Source organism: Perca flavescens, chromosome 12, assembly GCF_004354835.1.
Source record: "Perca flavescens isolate YP-PL-M2 chromosome 12, PFLA_1.0, whole genome shotgun sequence".
In the NCBI taxonomy this organism is placed as follows: domain Eukaryota; kingdom Metazoa; phylum Chordata; class Actinopteri; order Perciformes; family Percidae; genus Perca; species Perca flavescens.
The window spans coordinates 4,973,616-4,993,246 of record NC_041342.1 but is presented as its reverse complement, the minus strand read 5'-3'; the positions used below and the strand labels follow the sequence as shown (position 1 = coordinate 4,993,246).

Genomic DNA, 19,631 nt, shown 5'->3' with positions numbered 1-19,631 from the left:
TATATGTGGAATTAGTAATTACATAACAATGATAAGTAGTCAGACTAACAGAAATCATGTGCAACAGGCATGTATGTGACCTGGGTCAAACGTCACTTTACTAGTTTATGTTGGTTATGGATGTTATTATTTAGGTACCAGAATGGTGCGACACAATTAACCAGGATGTTTTCAGTTACATAAAAATATATTGTAAATTGGCAGTATTTAAATTGTCTTCATTCCAGTCCAGCCATTGTGTATTTCCTAAATATTACATTTGCAGAATAAATTAGCAAATTATATCTCTGAATAAAATAGTCTTACATGCTATTACAATAGCTAAGAAATGTATTTACTACGGACAGCAGTTTTTCGGAAATAACTCTTATCATATCATACCTCAGAGAAAATCATTGATTAAAGGTTCATTACTGATCCAGACAATTGTAGTTTTGACACAAAAGTCTTGGTGCAAAGTCCACTTAAAGTATAGTATAACAAAAACTTATAACACAGGCTTACAAATCAAAAAAATAAATATATAATTTAACTCTTGAATTTACAAATAAAACAAGAAGAAAAACAACCCCCCCCTCCCCCCTCCCCCCCTACCACTCAAGGTTCCTTACAGCCATCAGCAGGTTCAGACAGTTCTATGGCACCAATATAAACAGCCTCCCCTTAAAACAAAGTAATTTCATCACAGCAGCCAGCCTCCGCCTCCTTCTTATTCACATCACACACACACTCAGCTTGCACAGTTTGGTCTCATTCTGCAGCTGCATGCAGCACTCTACAGTATATTCCTCCACATCAAAGTACCATAATGCCCCTCCCTCGTGTCCTGCTTATAGACAGTGGTTGGTAAAAGAGTACAACAGGTGCCCACATGGTTAACATCTTCTGCAGCATTTAACGCTTGTTATATTACATAGTTTAAAGACAGAAAATGGCACAATAGAGCATTAGAAGTCTCTTGCTTACCATCTGTAGTCAACCTCCTCCTGACTCTGGAGGATTACTCTGGTAATCAAAGTGTGAGAAGGCCGAGGCCAGGCAAACATCCAGGAGTCATCATGATCCGGAGGGGTGAAGCAAAAGCCTCCTTACCACCTCTGTGTGTTTGTGTGAATATTCACATAGTCATGTTTGGCTTTGTGAGTGTGTGGGTGTGTCTCTTGTCCCCTCTGTCTCACCCCCTGACTCTGTTTCCATCCCAACCAGCCGGATCTGCCTTTTGTCCGGCTCCACTCAACCATGTAAATCCTGCTTCCAGAGGTGGGGGGCTGCACAGTGGGTCTGTGTTTCGGGGGTAGCCGGTGGGGGGGTGTGTCAATGCTCTCTATGTACCTTGAAAACAGTGTCAAACCCTGGATTAAGAAATGTCTGAGAGCGTGTCATCATGAGATTACAGTTGTACTTTTATTGATAAAAGCATTCATTTGGCACATTGTTTACTGTTACACGTGTGATCAACAAATGTCTCATGTAGTACATCACGATGGCCTTCAACTTGATCAAAACGAAAAGGCAATTTACATCAAAAACTGAGCTGGGAACAGGAAGAGCAAAGGAACATGCCCTTGCATTTCTTATACAACTTTTATGCAAAAAAAACATCATCAACCTCAACAATCAGTCACAGCTGATACCAGTATGCGTCACCATGGATCCACATCTGTGCAGTGGATCCTTTATTGCCGTGAACAAGCATGTTTGACTTAACCTTTGTCCACAGACCCCCACATCTTCTCCAGTCTCTCTGTGTACCAGTCATTAGTGAAAGATCACCGACGGACGGCGTCAGATTCCCACTGCGATTAAAGGAATACAATCTGGAGATTTTCTCCCGGTTCACCCCAGGGAGTTTGCTCCTATCCCACTTTCAGTGGGATCAGTGAGGTTGTTTGTTGGAGGGAGATACTTCTTAGGATCCCCGAGGAAAGGCGAGGAGGGAGGCTGGTTGAAGTGGCCCATCAGGAAGATGCCAATCGTACCGATAAAAAACACAGACACCATGACAATAAAGCACACCCTGTCGATCACCCGGGCCACCAGAAACCACTCTTCGTTCTCCTGGGAGTGGAAGAAAAATCAGAGATTATCACTGTTATGATTTTAACCCCTGGAAATGAACGAATATAAAAATGCAGAGCTTACATTCTGGAAGTTATTCTGTTGCCTTGCAGTCTCGGCTATGTGTTTGCAGGAGGCCACACACTGCTTCAGCTGTGGAGAGGCATTTGCCAGGCTGGCACTGAGCTGCTCAGCTGTACCCCCCTGCAGCCCATCATCTGTGTACAAATTTCCAGAAACACCATGTTGTGATAAGATGAGACAAAGGGAAAAAATTAGATAACATCAGGTCATTCCTAGGTTTTCAGGTCAGGGGAGGAGAAAATTCAATTACCAAACCTGTTCATGCGTGATTATATGTTTGTGTGTGTCTCTACATATTTAGGAAGTCTAGGCAGCTGCATGAGGGTATGTTTTTTTTCAGGACTGTCTCCTTTTGGAGGTCAGTGGAAACGTGGTAATGGGACATGACACACTGTACTGTTTGCCTAATTTCTCCTCAATCGAGATTCCATTAAATGCTTTTGTGTGTGTCTCCAGAACCTTCATGTATCCAGAAGTCAAGCTGCTCCTGAGTTTTTCTATAACAGGGGGTAAAGACACATTTTGTTCATGTGCACTTTGACATGCAAACTCATTCAAATACTTACGTAGCTTCTCTAATACTGATTTCATCAGCCCGTTTCTTTCTTTGAGTCTGGCAAACATGAGTTCAGACCGAGCTGTTTTCATAGAATATTCCTCTGCCTTGGTGATGAGCGTCATGGAGCTGCGGCGTCGGCAGGGGACCAGGAGCAAGCCGTTCCTATCTGTAGCCAGAGTTTCACCGTTTCCAGTTTCTGAAGTCTGTCTGTCACCGCTTGGTATCCAGGGTTGCATCTGCATCCTCAGCAGCCGAGGCAGGATGTTTAAGAAAATCTGAAGAGGACACAGGGTCAGAGGGTAATGCAGTGGCAAATAGACCTGTGTTTATTTTACAGCACCTTCATTCAGTAGCTTCTTAATGAAAACAACATTTACAAAATTGTTTGGCCTGGCCACATTCTCACCTTTCGGACTTTGTCGGTCATTATGTGAGTGTTTGGGGTTCTCAGGGAAACGTTGAGGACTATCACGCAGTTCATCACCACCATGGTGGTCACTGACATCACAAACATCAAATACCTGCAGTCAAAAGTTCATTAACCGCATCTGTTTCTCTCGTCAGATCAGCTGTAGTTAAACCAAAACTCTGAAGAGTGATCACACAAACTTACTTTCCAATAAGAGGCACTGCCCTCGAAGTCTCTGGAACCTTTTTAGCAATAAGGAAGAGGAACACAGTCTGGCCCAGAAGAGTGGCGATAGACATGGTGCACTTCTGACCACCCGCTGCAAAACTCAAACCAATAATTAGTCAGGTTTTGTGTTGATGAAAAACATTTATTAATGACTTATTGTAACCACGCGGGGCCAGACCTCTGTCTTGCCAAGCACATGAAGGTCTGGAGAAAATCCTGATGATGAGATCTGAGGCTTCTCCTATCAACAACGCCCCAATAAATGATGTCCCTTTTCTAGTATCTATTGTCCAGACTTGGATAAAGTTGACGTGACAGAGGTCTGACTATCTAAGATTGTAGATACACAAAGTGAGAGAAAAAAGACACCTTTCCCAGGTAAGTAGTAGACAAGCAGGCCGAGGGAGGAGAAGAGCACACAGGGTGCGATGATGTTGATGACGTAGAAGAGGGGCTTTCTCTGGATGATGAGGAAGAAGACCACCTCCTGGTACTCCAGCTCGTCCTTAGTGTAATGAGTGTTGATCACCTTCTTAGCCGGCCTGTGTTTGATGGCCCACTCTCCATTTTCTTACAACAACCAAATGAGATTGCAGGACATTTTGCTACATTTAGATAATCATTGTGTTATTTTGAACTGTCATTCAAAATCTATCGTTCAAATGTTGCTATACCTGTAAAAGCCTCCGGGTCAATATCCACCCACTCTAGCGTGTGGTTATCCTCCTCTTTGAGAACCAGTTTGATCTCGTTGGCACTGTAAGTCTGCGAGCTGAACACAGGGAGAAGACAAATGGTCTGTCACCACAACAAACACAGCCATCTAATCACTTTTACAAAAGAGCGTGGTGAAAAGAAACCATGAATTAAGAAATCATTGTCCTTGGTGTGTTCACTGTGTATTGCCACAATTCAACCCTACCCATTACAAATTAAACTTGTGTTACCCCTGATTGTGTGTGCAAATAGAACCAGCAAGTAGGCACTGCACTACTTTTTTGGACAAACTACAATGATGTTTTTATCACATTTTTCGACATACTATACATTTTTTATCAACACATATGACTGTTTTTGAAATACTGTAGTCAGTGGTTCGGTGGCTTGGTGGTTAGCACAGCTGCATGCTATACAATGACATTTTTATCCTATGATTTTTTTAATATTTTATTTGACATACTATATGACTTTGTTTTCACTGTATTCAAAATATTATACTATAACTATTTTTTACATACTATACTATGGCATTTTTATCACTTTTTTTTCCAACATACTATACTATGACTATTTATGACTTTTTCTGACATAATATACTATGACTTTTTATAACTTTTTTCAACAATAGTATACTATTACTTTTTCATTACTTTTTCTGACATACTGTTCTATGACTTTTTTATCATTTTTGTCGACATGTTATACTATGACTTTTTTATCACTTTTGTTGAAATGTTCTATACTATTACTCTTTTATCACTTTTTTCGACATACTATATTATCACTTTTTTATCACTTTTTTTGACATACTATACTATGACTTTTTTCGACATACTGTACTATGACTTTTTTATCACTTTTTTCAACATACTATACTATGACTTTTGATCAAACTATACAATTATTTTTTATGACTTTTTTTTCCACACACTATACTATGACATTTTATCACTTTTTTCGAAATGCTACACTATGACCATTTTTAACATGTTATACTATGACTTCTTCATCAAACTATACTTTGACTTTTAAACATACAATACAATGATGTTTTTATTACTTTTTCCACATTAGTGGTTTTGAAGATACTGTAATCAGTGGAATGGTGGCACATTGCTTTACAATGCTGCAAGTAGGTCCTGTATGCCCTGACCCCTGGATTAGTTCCCAATGTAAGCAGTTCTTTTTTGTGTGGAGTTTGCTTGTTCTTCCAGACTTTCTTTGACATACTATACTATGATTTTTTATGACTTTTGGAATTCAGAAGGTTGAGTGTTCAAATCCTACATATCTCGGGAAGTTTTGAGGGCCGATACACTAAGGACGAAGAGACAAACACTCCAAAAACATAGCTTCTGTGTCAGGTCAGATGGCTTAGAGAGATTAGAGAATGATTTGAAGACAGAAGGTTCAGTGTTCAAATCATGCACGTGTAGGTAAGTTTTGAGGTCCGATTCACTAAAGAGAAAGAGACAAATATGCCAAAAACATATCTTCGGTGTCAGATAGCTTAGAGGATTAAGAGAATCAGTGGAAGTCCAGCATGTCTTGTTTTGAGGTGCAATATACTAAGTGAAAGAGGCAAATGACGAACACGTAAACATTCATGTCAGGTCAGATAGCTTAGGGTGATAAGAGAATGATTGGAAGACAAAAGGTCGATTTTTCATGGTGACTTTTTATCACTTTTTTTGACATACTATACTATGACTTTTGTATCACTTTTTTCAACATACTACACTATCATTTGTCTTGGTAAGTTTTAAGGTCCAATACACTAAAGAAAAAGAGACAAATAAGCCAAAAATGAGTCTTTTGTCAGATCAGATTGGAAGGCAGAAGGTTACCTGTTCAAGGCCTATATAGCTCACCAAGTTGTGAGGTCCAACAGACTGAAGAGATAAATATGCCTAAAGCAATGGTTTTGTGTCAGATAACTTAAAGGAATAAGAGAATGATCTGAAGTTGGAAGGTTCAGTGTTGAAATCCTACATGTCTTGGTAGGTTTTGAGGTCAATACACTAAAGATAAAGAGACAAATGTGCCAAAAAAAAGAAGTTCTCTGTCAGGTCAGATAACTTAGAGGCATAAGGGCAAGCTTGGAAAACCGAAGGTTGCATGTTCAAATCCAACATGATTTGAATACTAAGTGAAAGAGGAAAAAGACGAACATGTTACTGTTCTTGTCAGGTCAGATAGCTTAGGGAAATAAGAGAATAACTGGAAGATGAAAGGTTGCTTGTTCAAATCCTGTATGGTGTAATAGGTTTTAAGAACGACATTACAGTAATGAATAATACAAACCGATGAAGAGAAAAATTGTCTTCCTGTCACTATTTATATTACTTTTTTCGACATGGTGTACTATGACTATTTTCGACATGCCATGACTTTTTTTTTATCACTATTTTCCACATACTATACTATGACTGTTTTTATGACTTTTTTCAACATACAATAATATGACTTTTGTATCACCTTTTTTTCGACATACTATACTATTACTCTTTTATCACTTTTTTCGACAGACTACACTATGACTATTTTCAACATGCTATACCACATCTTTTTAATCACTTTTTTTTCGACACACTATACTAGGACTTTTTATCACTTTTTTCGACATACTCTACTATTACTCTTTTATCACTTTTTTCGACAGACTACACTATGACTATTTTCGACATGCTATACCACATCTTTTTTATCACTTTTTTTTCGACACACTATACTATGACTTTTTTATCACTTTTTTCGACATACTATACTATTACTTTTTTATCACTTTTTTCGACATGCTATACTATGACTGTTTTATCACTTTTTTCGACATACTATACTATGACTTTTTTATCACTTTTTTCGACATACTATACTATGACTTTTTTCGACATACTATACTATGACTGTTTTATCACTTTTTTCAACATACTATACTAGGACTTTTTTATCACTATTTTCGACATGCTATGCTATGACTTTTTTATCCCTTTTTTCGACATTCTATACTATGACTTTTTTATCACTTTTTTTGACATGCTATACTATCACTTTTGTCGACATACTATACTATTACTTTTTTATCACTTTTTTCAACATGCTATACTATGACTGTTTTATCACTTTTTTCGACATACTATACTATGACTTTTTTATCACTTTTTTCGACATACTATACTATGACTTTTTTATGACTTTTGTCGACATACTATACTATGACTATTTACGACATTCTATACTATGACTGTTTTATCACTTTTTTCAACATACTATACTATGACTGTTTTATCACTTTTTTCGACATGCTATACTATCACTTTTGTCGACATACTATACTACGACTCTTTTATCACTTTTTTCGACACACTATACTGTGACTATTTTCGACATGCTATAGCAAATCTTTTTTATCACTTTTGTCGACAGACTATACTATGACTATTTTCGACATGCTATAGCACATCTTTTTTATCACTTTTTTTCGACACACTATACTATGACTATTTACGACATTCTATACTATGACTGTTTTATCACTTTTTTCAACATACTATACTATGACTGTTTTATCACTTTTTTCGACATGCTATACTATCACTTTTGTCGACATACTATACTACGACTCTTTTATCACTTTTTTCGACACACTATACTGTGACTATTTTCGACATGCTATAGCAAATCTTTTTTATCACTTTTGTCGAAAGCCTATACTATGACTATTTTCGACATGCTATAGCACATCTTTTTTATCACTTTTTTTCGACACACTATACTATGACTTTTTTATCACTTTTTTCAACAGGCTAAGTTGTCACTTTTTTCGACATACTTATACTATGACTTTTTTATCACTTTTTTCGACATGCTATACTATGACTTTTTTCGACATGCTATACTATGACTGTTTTATCACTTTTGTCGACATACTATACTATTACTCTTTTATCACTTTTTTCGACATGCTATACTATGACTTTTGTCGACACACTATACTATGACTTTTTATCACTTTTTTATCACTTTTTTCGACATGCTATACTATGACTTTTGTCGACATACTATACTATGACTGTTTTATCACTTTTTTCGACATGCTATACTATCACTTTTGTTGACATACTCTACTATTACTCTTTTATCACTTTTTTTGACACACTATACTATGACTATTTTCGACATGCTATAGCACATGGGCCCACCACCTGTGGGAGGAACCGTTGGGGTCGGGTGCGATGCCACATGGGTGGCAGTGAAGGTCAGGGGCCTCGACGGACCAGACCCGGGCGGAAGACGCTGGCTCTGGGGACGTGGAACGTCACCTCTCTGTGGGGGAAGGAGCCGGAACTGGTGCGGGAGGTGGAGCGCTACCGGTTAGATCTGGTGGGGCTTACCTCTACGCACAGTCTTGGTTCTGGAACCATACTCCTGGATAGGGGTTGGACTCTTTTCTTCTCCGGAGTTGCCCAGGGTGTGAGGCGCCGGGCGGGTGTGGGGATACTCACAAGCCCCCGGCTGAGCGCCGCTGTGTTGGAGTTTACCCGGTGGACGAGAGGGTCGCCTCCCTCGCCTGCGGGTTGTGGGGGAAAACTCTGACTGTTGTTTGTGCATATGCACCGAACAGGAGTTCGGAGTATTCGGCCTTCTTGGAGACCTTGACTGGAGTCCTGCATGGGGCTCCAGTGGGGACTCCATTGTTCTGCTGGGGACTTCAATGCACACGTGGGCAATGATGGAGACACCTGGAGGGCGTGATTGGGAGGAACGGCCTCCCTGATCTAAACCAGAATGGTTGTTTGTTGTTGGACTTCTGTGCTAGTCATGGATTGTCTATAACGAACACCATGTTCGAACATAGGGATGCTCATAAGTGTACCTGGTACCAGAGCACCCTAGGCCAAGGGTCAATGATCGATTTCATAATCGTTTCATCTGATCTGAGGCCGTATGTTTTGGACACTCGGGTGAAGAGAGGGGCAGAGCTGTCAACCGATCACCATCTGGTGGTGAGTTGGGTCAGGGGTGGGGAAGAATCTGGACAGACCTGGTAAGCCCAAACGTGTAGTGCGGGTAAATTGGGAACGTCTGTAGGAGGCCCCTGTCCAACAGACTTTCAACTCACACCTCCGGGCGGAGCTTTTCGTGCATCCCTGTGGAGGCTGGGGGCATTGAACCCGAGTGGACAATGTTCAAAGTTTCCATTGCTGAAGCTGCGGCGAGGAGCTGGTCTTAGGGTCTTAGGTGCCTCAAGGGGCGGTAACCACGAACACCGTGGTGGACACTGGTGGTCAGGGAAGCCGTCCGACTGAAGAAGGAGTCTTTCCGGGATATGTTATCCCGGAGGACTCGGAGGCAGTTGCAGGGTACCGAAGGGCCCGAAGGGCTGCAGCCTCTGCCGTGAAAGAGGCAAAGCAGCGGGTGTGGGAGAAGTTTGGAGAAGACATGGAGAAGGACTTTCGGTCGGCACCAAAGTGCTTCTGGAAAACTGTTCGCCACCTCAGGAGGGGAAGGGGGAACCATCCAAGCTGTGTACAGTAAGGATGGGACACTGTTGACCTCAACTGAGGAGGTAATAGGGCGGTGGAAGGAGCACTTTGAGGAACTCCTGAATCCGACTAATCGCCCTATATGTTAGAGGCAGAGCTGGAGGATAATGGGGATTGTCGTCGATTTCCCAGGCGGAAGTCACTGATGTAGTCAAACAACTACACAGTGGCAAAGCCCGGGGATTGATGAGATCCGTCCAGAAATGCTCAAGGCTCTGGGTGTGGAGGGGCTGTCCTGGTTGACACGCCTTTTCAACATTGCGTGGAAGTCTGGGACGGTGCCAAAGGAGTGGCAGACTGGGGTGGTGGTTCCCCTTTTTAAAAAGGGGGACCAGAGGGTGTGTGCCAATTATAGGGGTATCACACTTCTCAGCCTCCCTGGTAAAGTCTACTCCAAGGTGCTGGAAAGGAGGGTTCGGCCGATAGTCGAACCTCGGGTTGAGGAGGAACAATGCGGATTCCGTCCTGGTCGTGGAACAACGGACCAGCTCTTCACTCTCGCAAGGATCCTGGAGGGAGCCTGGGAGTATGCCCAACCGGTCTACATGTGTTTTGTGGATTTGGAGAAGGCGGATGACCGGGTCCCCCGGGAGATACTGTGGGAGGTGCTGCGGGAGTATGGGGTGAGGGGGTCTCTTCTCAGGGCCATCCAATCTCTGTACAACCAAAGCGAGAGCTGTGTCCGGGTTCTCGGTAGTAAGTCGGACTCGTTTCAGTGGTGAGGGTTGGCCTCCGCCAGGGCTGCGCTTTGTCACCAATCTTGTTTGTAGTATTTATGGACAGGATATCGAGGCGTGGTCGGGTGGGGAGGGGTTGCAGTTTGGTGGGCTGTGGATCTCATCGCTGCTCTTTGCAGATGATGTGGTCCTGATGGCATCATCGGCCTGCGACCTTCAGCACTCACTGGATCGGTTCGCAACCGAGTGTGAAGCGGTTGGGATGAGGATCAGCACCTCTAAATCTGAGGCCATGGTTCTCAGCAGGAAACCGATGGAATGCCTTCTCCAGGTAAGGAATGAGTCCTTACCCCAAGTGAAGGAGTTCAAGTACCTTGGGGTTGTGTTCGAGTGAGGGGACAATGGAGCGGGAGATTGGTCGGAGAATCGGGCGCAGCGGGTGCGGTATTGCATTCAATCTATCGCACCGTTGGACGAAAAGAGAGCTTAGCCAGAAGGCAAAGCTCTCGATCTACCGGGTCAGTTTTCGTTCCTACCCTCACCTATGGTCATGAAGGCTGGGTCATGACCGAAAGAACGAGATCCAGGGTACAAGCGGCTGAAATGGGTTTCCTCAGGAGGGTGGCTGGCGTCTCCCTTAGAGAGGGTGAGAAGCTCAGTCATCCGTGAGGAGCTCGGAGTAGAGCCGCTGCTCCTTTGCGTCGAAAGGAGCCAGTTGAGGTGGTTCGGGCATCTGGTAAGGATGCCCCTGGGCGCCCCCTAGGGAGGTGTTCCAGGCACGTCCAGCTGGGAGGAAGCCTCGGGAAGACCCAGGACTAGGTGGAGGGATTATATCTCCAACCTGGCCTGGGAACGCCTCGATCCCCAGTCGGAGCTGGTTAATGTTGCTCGGGAAAGGGAAGTTTGGGGTCCCCTGCTGGAGCTGCTCCCCCCGCGACCCGACACCGGATAAGCGGACGAAGATGGATGGATGGATGGATATAGCACATCTTTTTTATCACTTTTTTCGACATACTATACTATGACTTTTGTCGACATACTATACTATGACTGTTTTATCACTTTTTTCAACATACTATACTAGGACTTTTTTATCACTATTTTCGACATGCTATGCTATGACTTTTTTATCCCTTTTTTCGACATTCTATACTATGACTTTTTTATCACTTTTTTTGACATGCTATACTATCACTTTTGTCGACATACTATACTATTACTTTTTTATCACTTTTTTCGACATGCTATACTATGACTGTTTTATCACTTTTTTCGACATACTATACTATGACTTTTTTATCACTTTTTTCGACATACTATACTATGACTTTTTATCACTTTTGTCGACATACTATACTATGACTATTTACGACATTCTATACTATGACTGTTTTATCACTTTTTTCAACATACTATACTATGACTGTTTTATCACTTTTTTCGACATGCTATACTATCACTTTTGTCGACATACTATACTACGACTCTTTTATCACTTTTTTCGACACACTATACTGTGACTATTTTCGACATGCTATAGCAAATCTTTTTTATCACTTTTGTCGACAGACTATACTATGACTATTTTCGACATGCTATAGCACATCTTTTTTATCACTTTTTTTCGACACACTATACTATGACTTTTTTATCACTTTTTTCAACAGGCTAAACTATGACTTTGTTGTCACTTTTTTCGACATACTTATACTATGACTTTTTTATCACTTTTTTCGACATGCTATACTATGACTTTTTTCGACATGCTATACTATGACTGTTTTATCACTTTTGTCGACATACTATACTATTACTCTTTTATCACTTTTTTCGACATGCTATACTATGACTTTTGTCGACACACTATACTATGACTTTTTATCACTTTTTTATCACTTTTTTCGACATGCTATACTATGACTTTTGTCGACATACTATACTATGACTGTTTTATCACTTTTTTCGACATGCTATACTATCACTTTTGTTGACATACTCTACTATTACTCTTTTATCACTTTTTTCGACACACTATACTATGACTATTTTCGACATGCTATAGCACATCTTTTTTATCACTTTTTTTTGACATACTATACTATGACTTTTGTCGACATACTATACTATGACTGTTTTATCACTTTTTTCAACATACTATACTAGGACTTTTTTATCACTATTTTCGACATGCTATGCTATGACTTTTTTATCCCTTTTTTCGACATTCTATACTATGACTTTTTTATCACTTTTTTTGACATGCTATACTATCACTTTTGTCGACATACTATACTATTACTCTTTTATCACTTTTTTCGACACACTATACTATGACTATTTTCGACATGCTATAGCACATCTTTTTTATCACTTTTTTTCGGCATACTATACTATGACTTTTGCATCACTTTTTTCGACATACTACACTATGACTTTTTTTCGATATACTATACTATGACTTTTTTATCACTTTTTTCAACACACTATACTATGACTTTTTTCGACATACTATACTATGACTTTGTTATCACTTTTTTTCTACATACTATAGTATGACTTTTTTTGTTGACATGCCATACTAGACTCTTTTTATCACTTGTTTAGACATATTATACTATGACATTTTGTGAGGTTTTTCAACATACTTTACTCAGATTTTTTTCAACCTACCTATCGTTTTATAACTTTTTTTCGACATACAATACGATAACTTTTTATAAATTTATTCAGCAAACTATACCATGACTTTTCATAATTTCTTTCAACATACTATGACTTTTTCCAGATTTTTTTCAACATACTATACCATGACTTTTTATAACTTGACATACTGTGTTATTACTTTTTTCTACATACTATTCTATGACTTTTTATAAAATGTTTCGACATACTATACTATGACTTTTTTTAATGATTTTTTTTCAGCATACCATAGCATGATGTTTTATGACTTTTTCAACATACTATACAAGGACTTCTTCATGACTTTTTTCAACATACAATGCTATGATTTTTTCAAGCCTTGTTCTCTAGCTCAGTATGTTAGAAGACTGGTTGGGATTTCTGATGTTGGAGTATGATTCCTATCAAGTGCTAATTGTGTATTGAGTCAGATGTCCAGATGAAAGCCACACTATACTATGACTTTTCTGGACATACAATACTCTGACTTTATGGTTTCACTTTTTTCAATAAACTGTACTACGACTTTTGTATCACTTTTTTCGGTGTGTCTATTCATGACGTTTCTTTTCAACAAAACCTTTATAAAAAAAAATATTTATCAAAATATTCCACCCTTGTTTAATACATTATTGGTATTATTCAATATTTTATTGAAATTCATACCAATTTAAACCATTATCCAACTAGCTTACCTTCTTCTTACGCAATTATGGCAACAATCCAGTTTAGCTTTAGCATTTTAGTTTTTAACCTTCACAACATTTTATGCAGAAAATGTATTTTCTAGTTTTATTGATTATTTCACTTAACAAATAACTTATTTAGTTTAAATGACATTTTCCTGACATTTTACCTGACATGGTAGTCTAAATTCAATTTCAAAGCCTTCTTCATACTGTCAGGGTGTAACAGGGGGAGAAAAACTAAACTCCTTTACTAAATCTAATATGTTTCAGCTAAAACCTGTGAAATTTAAAATGTTTTTTTCTAATAATGGCTTGACTCAGCCTTTAGACTCCACTATTGTCTTTGTCAGGTTGGTAAAAAAAAAAAAAAAAAAATCCAGAAACCATTGAGGACATGACCTCTGTGTTCTCAATAGTCAAACCTAAGTTCTTAGTTGTACTAGACAACACATTTGAGAAATACATGGTGAATTTGAGGTGCTTCATATTCTTAATAGAGTTATAGTATCTAGTAACGTATACTATTCACTGGCCAGTCATCAAATCCCAACAGATCTCGTCTCTACTCACCGGAAGACCATGGTGCAGTTCTGCCAGTCAAATGGGAAGTAGTTGACAGTGATGGCACAGGCACTGCGGTAGATTGCAGGAGGCAGCCAGTACACACAGCCATCAGGAGACACCAGTGCATTGCAATAAAGTGCCACCTCAAATTGTCCATCCACACTGTGCACAGGAATCACACACACACACACACACACACACACACACTTTCTTCATTGTATATATACTTATTGTATTGTATGTATACACAATATTAAATCTACAATTGGTACAGTAAAAACACAAAAATGATTGTCTGATAATTCGGTAATGGCGGTAATTCTTGTTGTTGCACGCACTTGTTCTCCAGTATGACATCTGGCAGCCAGATGCTCTTGGAGGGAATCCGCATCTGAGAGGTGATGTTCCCATACAGGGCTGATCTGGGTGGCTGGTCCCACCTGAGCCTGTAGTCACACCATTGCTACATACAGACAAACTTTGGGTTTAATGTCATTGCAAAGCAGATAAAAAGCAATCCAGCAGGTGACGTGTGTGTAAGGTTACCATTTCTATCCAGACGCTTGTTGTCAGAGCCTCCTCCTTTTCATTCTAAGGAGAGATAGTTTAGTAAAGGATATGAACTATCAGGCCCGAGACACTAATCAAAATCACCAGACTGAACCTCACTCACCAGAGAGATGAGGTTGGTAAGCGTCATCTTGATGTCGACCTGAGTGATGTCACCACTGTTTTCCATGGGCCGGACGTTCTTGTTGTAACCCTTCATCAAATCCTTAAACAGTTCGCCTTCAAGGTTGAGTGCTGATGCTGCAAGAAAACATGAGAGACCAAAGCAAGTGATAGCAAAGGGACTTATTTAAAGGGACACGCCATCAAACATATTAAGTTCAGTTTGCCTGTCATGAGAAGCTCTATTCAGCCTCAACCTTTGGTGCGGGAGATCCGGGTTTGATTCCCACTGCGATACATCAACCAATGTGTCCCTGAGCAAGACACTTAACCCCTAGTTGCTCCAGAGGTGTGCAACCTCTGATATATAGCAATTGTAAATCGCTTTGGATAAAAGCGTCAGCTATATGACATGTAATAGTAATAATACAAAAAGTAACTCTGATGATGTCATATTGATGTCAGCAGGATTATCTCAGTTTGGGCTTGAGACATTAACAAAAAAACCACATTATAGATATGATGTGTGAAGTTTGAAAGACGTGGGCATTGAGGAGGCATTCTGATTATTTAAAAAGTCAGGATATCTCAGCTTTTGCTACTTTAATTCTGACCATTATTTTTGAATCTGCCTCAACTACACTGTATATAAGTGCAATATGGCTGGAGTACCCTGCTGACCTTTTTAAATCCAGATCCCAGTTTGATTTCCAACGACACTTTGTTGGAATACAGACAGGAATAAAAAGAAACATTATTTCAGTATTATTATTAAATACCATTAAAACAAGCCAAACCTTTTTTTTTAAAGAGATCAAACTAACTAAAGCAAGTTCAATACCTCTCTAATTAGCTTTGAGTTAGGTTTGGCCAACTACTAACCACAAACAAATGTTGCTTGGTTGGTGTCTAGCATTACTTTGTATCAGATATCACAGCAAACACCTGATGGTCCCCTCAAATAAATGTAAAACCGGAATCAGCATGAAGTCTACTACAATTTCTGTCTGATTAACCAGAATAACAAGGCTGTGCAGAAGAGCTCACTGAACACACACATGGTCCAGCACTACAAATGAAGTCTGATTTTGCAACTTTATACACAGGCCCTGCCAAATAATGCAGTGCAATTCGGTAACAATATATATTTACAAGAAAAGTAAATCCTTTTTCATTATTTACTGAATCTGTCTAAACCAATTTGAAGAACAGCACTGGTGCACTGTAACCTTTACAGTATAATGAAAATTGTCCGGGAGATGAGTACCACATTTTGTTGAATGCGAGAACGCAAGCATGATGTGTAATAGGGAAAGCAATATCTAAACTTTGTGCAAGTTCAAATGTATTAAATGTTATCACAGTTGAAAATCTGACTTCACAAATTCCCACCACACCGTGCAAATCCTTAGAAACTGACAAGATATTGTATATTATGTAATGTAATTTCTCCCAAATGTGGCAGTGGATCAATTAGCCTACCTGTGGCAGAAATCATGAACGCCCTCATGAAGAGTGACAGGGAGAGCGGAGTTCCAGAATCCATTAGTGTGTGTTTTGCGCTGTCCGAGACAAAGCTATGATCACTTGGACACTACGTGATGGGGTTGCTGGCACTTAAATTGTGTGTGTACAGTATGAATGTGTGTGTGTGTTTCCCAGCAATAGTCAAGGCTGATGGGATGGGTTGAGGTTTAGAGGAATGGTTGGGGGTTGGTGGGGGAGTTGATGATTGTTAGGGTTAAATCCAAGAGTTTATTTCCAGTAACTGCATAGCCAGCTGTCACAACAAACACACACGCACACACACACACACACACACACACACACACACACACACACACACACACACACACACACACACACACACACACACACACACACACACACACACAGGCAACATGACATGCACATAGTTTGGGCATTGTAGTCAGGGCATGGCTGCCCTCCAGTGTTAAGGTACACCATCAAATCACACTCTGTATTATAACTCTGTTTAGTGCACCTGGCTGTTGTCATTCAGACGTCCACATGAACAAAGTAACACTCATGGATTCTGTGACGGCGAATTTAGCACATCAGTGATCTATAAAAAGCTAACTTTTTCCACCTGAAGCCATTGTCAAATCTGTTCTCCACAGGAAGATTAGACGATAAAGAGAGGGAGACAGCAGCATTATTGTGCGTGTCTGCCAGCCAGAAAGTTCAAATAAGCCGTACAGTGGACAAGACAACAGGTGATAAGTCTTTTTCAGTTACAGCACTCTCTCTGTGATGACTGGCCAGGCTCTGTATCATCACTCTGCGTGTGTGCGTCACAATTACTTGTCCCTGCCATGATTTGGCACACTTCCCACATACACATAAACACACCAGGCAGAGGCAAGAGTTGCAACAGAAGTACGTGTGAGTGTTTACTCAGCTGTTCCACTCATATCTCTGTAAATCCCTTTTTTAGCTTTTTTAGAAAACTACCACAGATTACTGGGCAGATATTAGTTGTGAACTTACTTTGTTTGTTTTTTTGGGCTCATTCAGCCTATCATCACCACGATCAAACAGTAGCTGAGACTTGGCAACCAGAGTGAGGCGGATAACAGTAAACACATTCTGCAGCAACGACGGGTCACGCCGGCAACTCAAGGGTGTCACTTCCTCAAGCAACAGTTGTCTCTACTCGCAATGCCTTGATTCATGACAGACAATAAGAGACTCTAAAGGTCAGCTTAGTTATGTGTCCAGTTACAATTCCCCGTCCTGGAAATAAGGAGTGAAGACAGGAGGGGGTGGGAGGTCCTGGCCAGCACAGGACAGCAGCTGCAGTGTTGACGGGAAAGCTTACCCTTAAAGGGTTGGGGATTTAGGTCAACCTCGGGTCACAAGAGGAACCAATCAGCAACCTGAAAAACGGCTGTGCACCAGCAGCAACATACTGCAGGATTAGCAGCATTGCTGTCAGCTAATTTGAATATCTCACATCAAACGTGAAATTTGATGACTACAGATTACCACAACACTCAACACAACATGCCTTAGCATTAATAACTTTTAATTTTATTTATATATAGATTTTCTTTTCATTTTTTTTAACAAAAATACAAATGATTTTCTCTATACAAATAAATATGGTAAGAATAAGGTAAGAATACAAATAATATATACAGTCTGTGTGCTTCACAAGAGGCTCAACCTTTGCAAAAGACAATATGAATAATTTATCATTTTTGTACAGATTCATAAGTTAGACAAGGCAGCGTCTCCAACCAAATAAAAAAAAATCCTGTGGCATGATGGGTGGGCTATAGTTGGATTGATACATTCATGGTTGTGTTTTCATTTTGAGCCAAAGTCAGGCTCTCAGATAGGGGGAAAACAAAATAATCCTTTTTACAAGAGACAGCAGAAGAAGTAAAGTTTGAGTGAGTGTGCGAAATATGTGCGTCTCTCTGTCCCATGACGAGGCTTTTTCTGGTGCAAACAGGTCTCCTTGAGTGTGGTGCTATCATCTCTCATTTGAGTCAGTCTTTTATTTTTCATCTCATCTCACTTCCTGTTAAGACAAAGTTAAGTCTTCAGTGCCTCCAGCGCCAAAGCGATGATTCTTGGCACACTGCGGTAGAATGACTCGTTCTCTAGGCCCACAAGACTGTAGAAGGTCAAAGGTCGTCCGCCCACTACTGCTCTGACCCGTGCCTGGTAAAGTCCTTGATCGTTCTTGGAGCTCAGATCAACTAACACCTGAACAAAAAAGAGACCCAACAAGGCAAAGAGAGAGAGAGAGAGAGAGAGAGAGAGAGAGAGAGAGAGAGAGAGAGAGAGAGAGAATTAGTACATTAGAAATGTTCTTTTTACCAGTGCATATTTACTTCTCTTAACTTCTCCAATATACCTCTTGGAAATTCATGCGTAGGTTCTTGCTTGGGATGCTTAAGACCCAGCTGTAAGAGTCTCTGACCTGGTTGACTTGCTGTGAGGACTCTCTCACTCCAGGACAAACTGCAGGAACAAACAAAAACATTTCATTTGAGAAATAGCATTCACCCATGAACAAATATTACATGGACTATTTTGTGAAGGTATTTCATATAAACGTGATGTCAGAAACTAGTAGGTGTGGCACATACTTTTCACACCGGCCCCAGGTATCTGCCTCTTGCAAAGAAGGCTCCTGTATTTTCTGTGAAGGCTAAAAGTCTTTACAGTGTCAACAGCTTGTCTGGGGTCAGCGGTCGTCTCTGTGTGAGCACCCTCATTGCCCGGCTGAACGACAGATGTTGACTGCTCTGGGAGTGGTAACGCTGAAGATTTTAATTCTGTTCCTTCATCTTTCTCAACAAAAGTAAAATCCTCAGAAGTGGCGCTCCATTTTACATCAGGAGAAGCGTCGCTATTGGACGAAGTTTGACTTTGTGGCACATCTTCTGTCACAATTTCATCTTGTGTGCTTAATTTCTGAAATTCATTCATCAGGGCTGTTAGAAGTGACCAAGGCTCCTGGGATTCCTGGGAGGAGGAGGGGACTGGTGCTCCAGTGGAAGATGTAGTTAAAGGGGGACTGTTGGGAGAATCCTCCTGGAGGTAGACTGTATCCAAATGCAGGATGGGAGGAGCAGCTCTGGAGTACAGTTTGGAGCGCAGAGCTGAGATAACAGATTGAAATTCTCCCTCCAGCTGATGTACTGAGGAGTCCTCTGTCTGGAGATGACGTGTAAAAAGTTGGATATTAAGTTCAGCTTCAAATAA

General features: G+C 40.4%; 1 protein-coding gene across 2 annotated transcripts; it reads right to left on the bottom strand.

Annotated features, from left to right (window-relative positions):
* Positions 1-1,385: 1,385 nt before the first annotated feature.
* On the bottom strand, positions 1,386-17,690 carry chrng (cholinergic receptor, nicotinic, gamma). Of its 2 annotated transcripts, XM_028593084.1 has the most exons (13): positions 17,400-17,690; positions 16,371-16,450; positions 14,890-15,026; positions 14,763-14,807; positions 14,555-14,679; positions 14,223-14,378; positions 4,013-4,110; positions 3,708-3,908; positions 3,315-3,429; positions 3,108-3,222; positions 2,709-2,976; positions 2,143-2,276; positions 1,386-2,058 (listed from the first exon to the last, which is right to left on the bottom strand). In XM_028593084.1, the coding sequence occupies exons 1-13, from the start codon at positions 17,420-17,422 to the stop codon at positions 1,837-1,839; spliced, it is 1,719 nt and encodes a 572-aa protein (XP_028448885.1). In that variant the 5' UTR covers positions 17,423-17,690; the 3' UTR covers positions 1,386-1,836. The 2 variants fall into 2 exon arrangements, with proteins under 2 accessions (XP_028448885.1, XP_028448886.1); XM_028593085.1 differs by lacking the exon at positions 16,371-16,450.
* Positions 17,691-19,631: the final 1,941 nt, after the last annotated feature.

Bases quoted from the DNA above. Each gene is read 5' to 3' on its own strand.
- chrng (XM_028593084.1), bottom strand. From the start codon at position 17,422: ATGAGCCCAAAAAAACAAACAAA. The intron at 14,680-14,762 runs GTAACCTTACAC...GTCTGTATGTAG, and splicing joins CAAGCGTCTGGATAGAAATG to CAATGGTGTGACTACAGGCT. The intron at 3,430-3,707 runs GTGTCTTTTTTC...TGAGTTTTGCAG, and splicing joins CTACTACTTACCTGGGAAAG to CGGGTGGTCAGAAGTGCACC.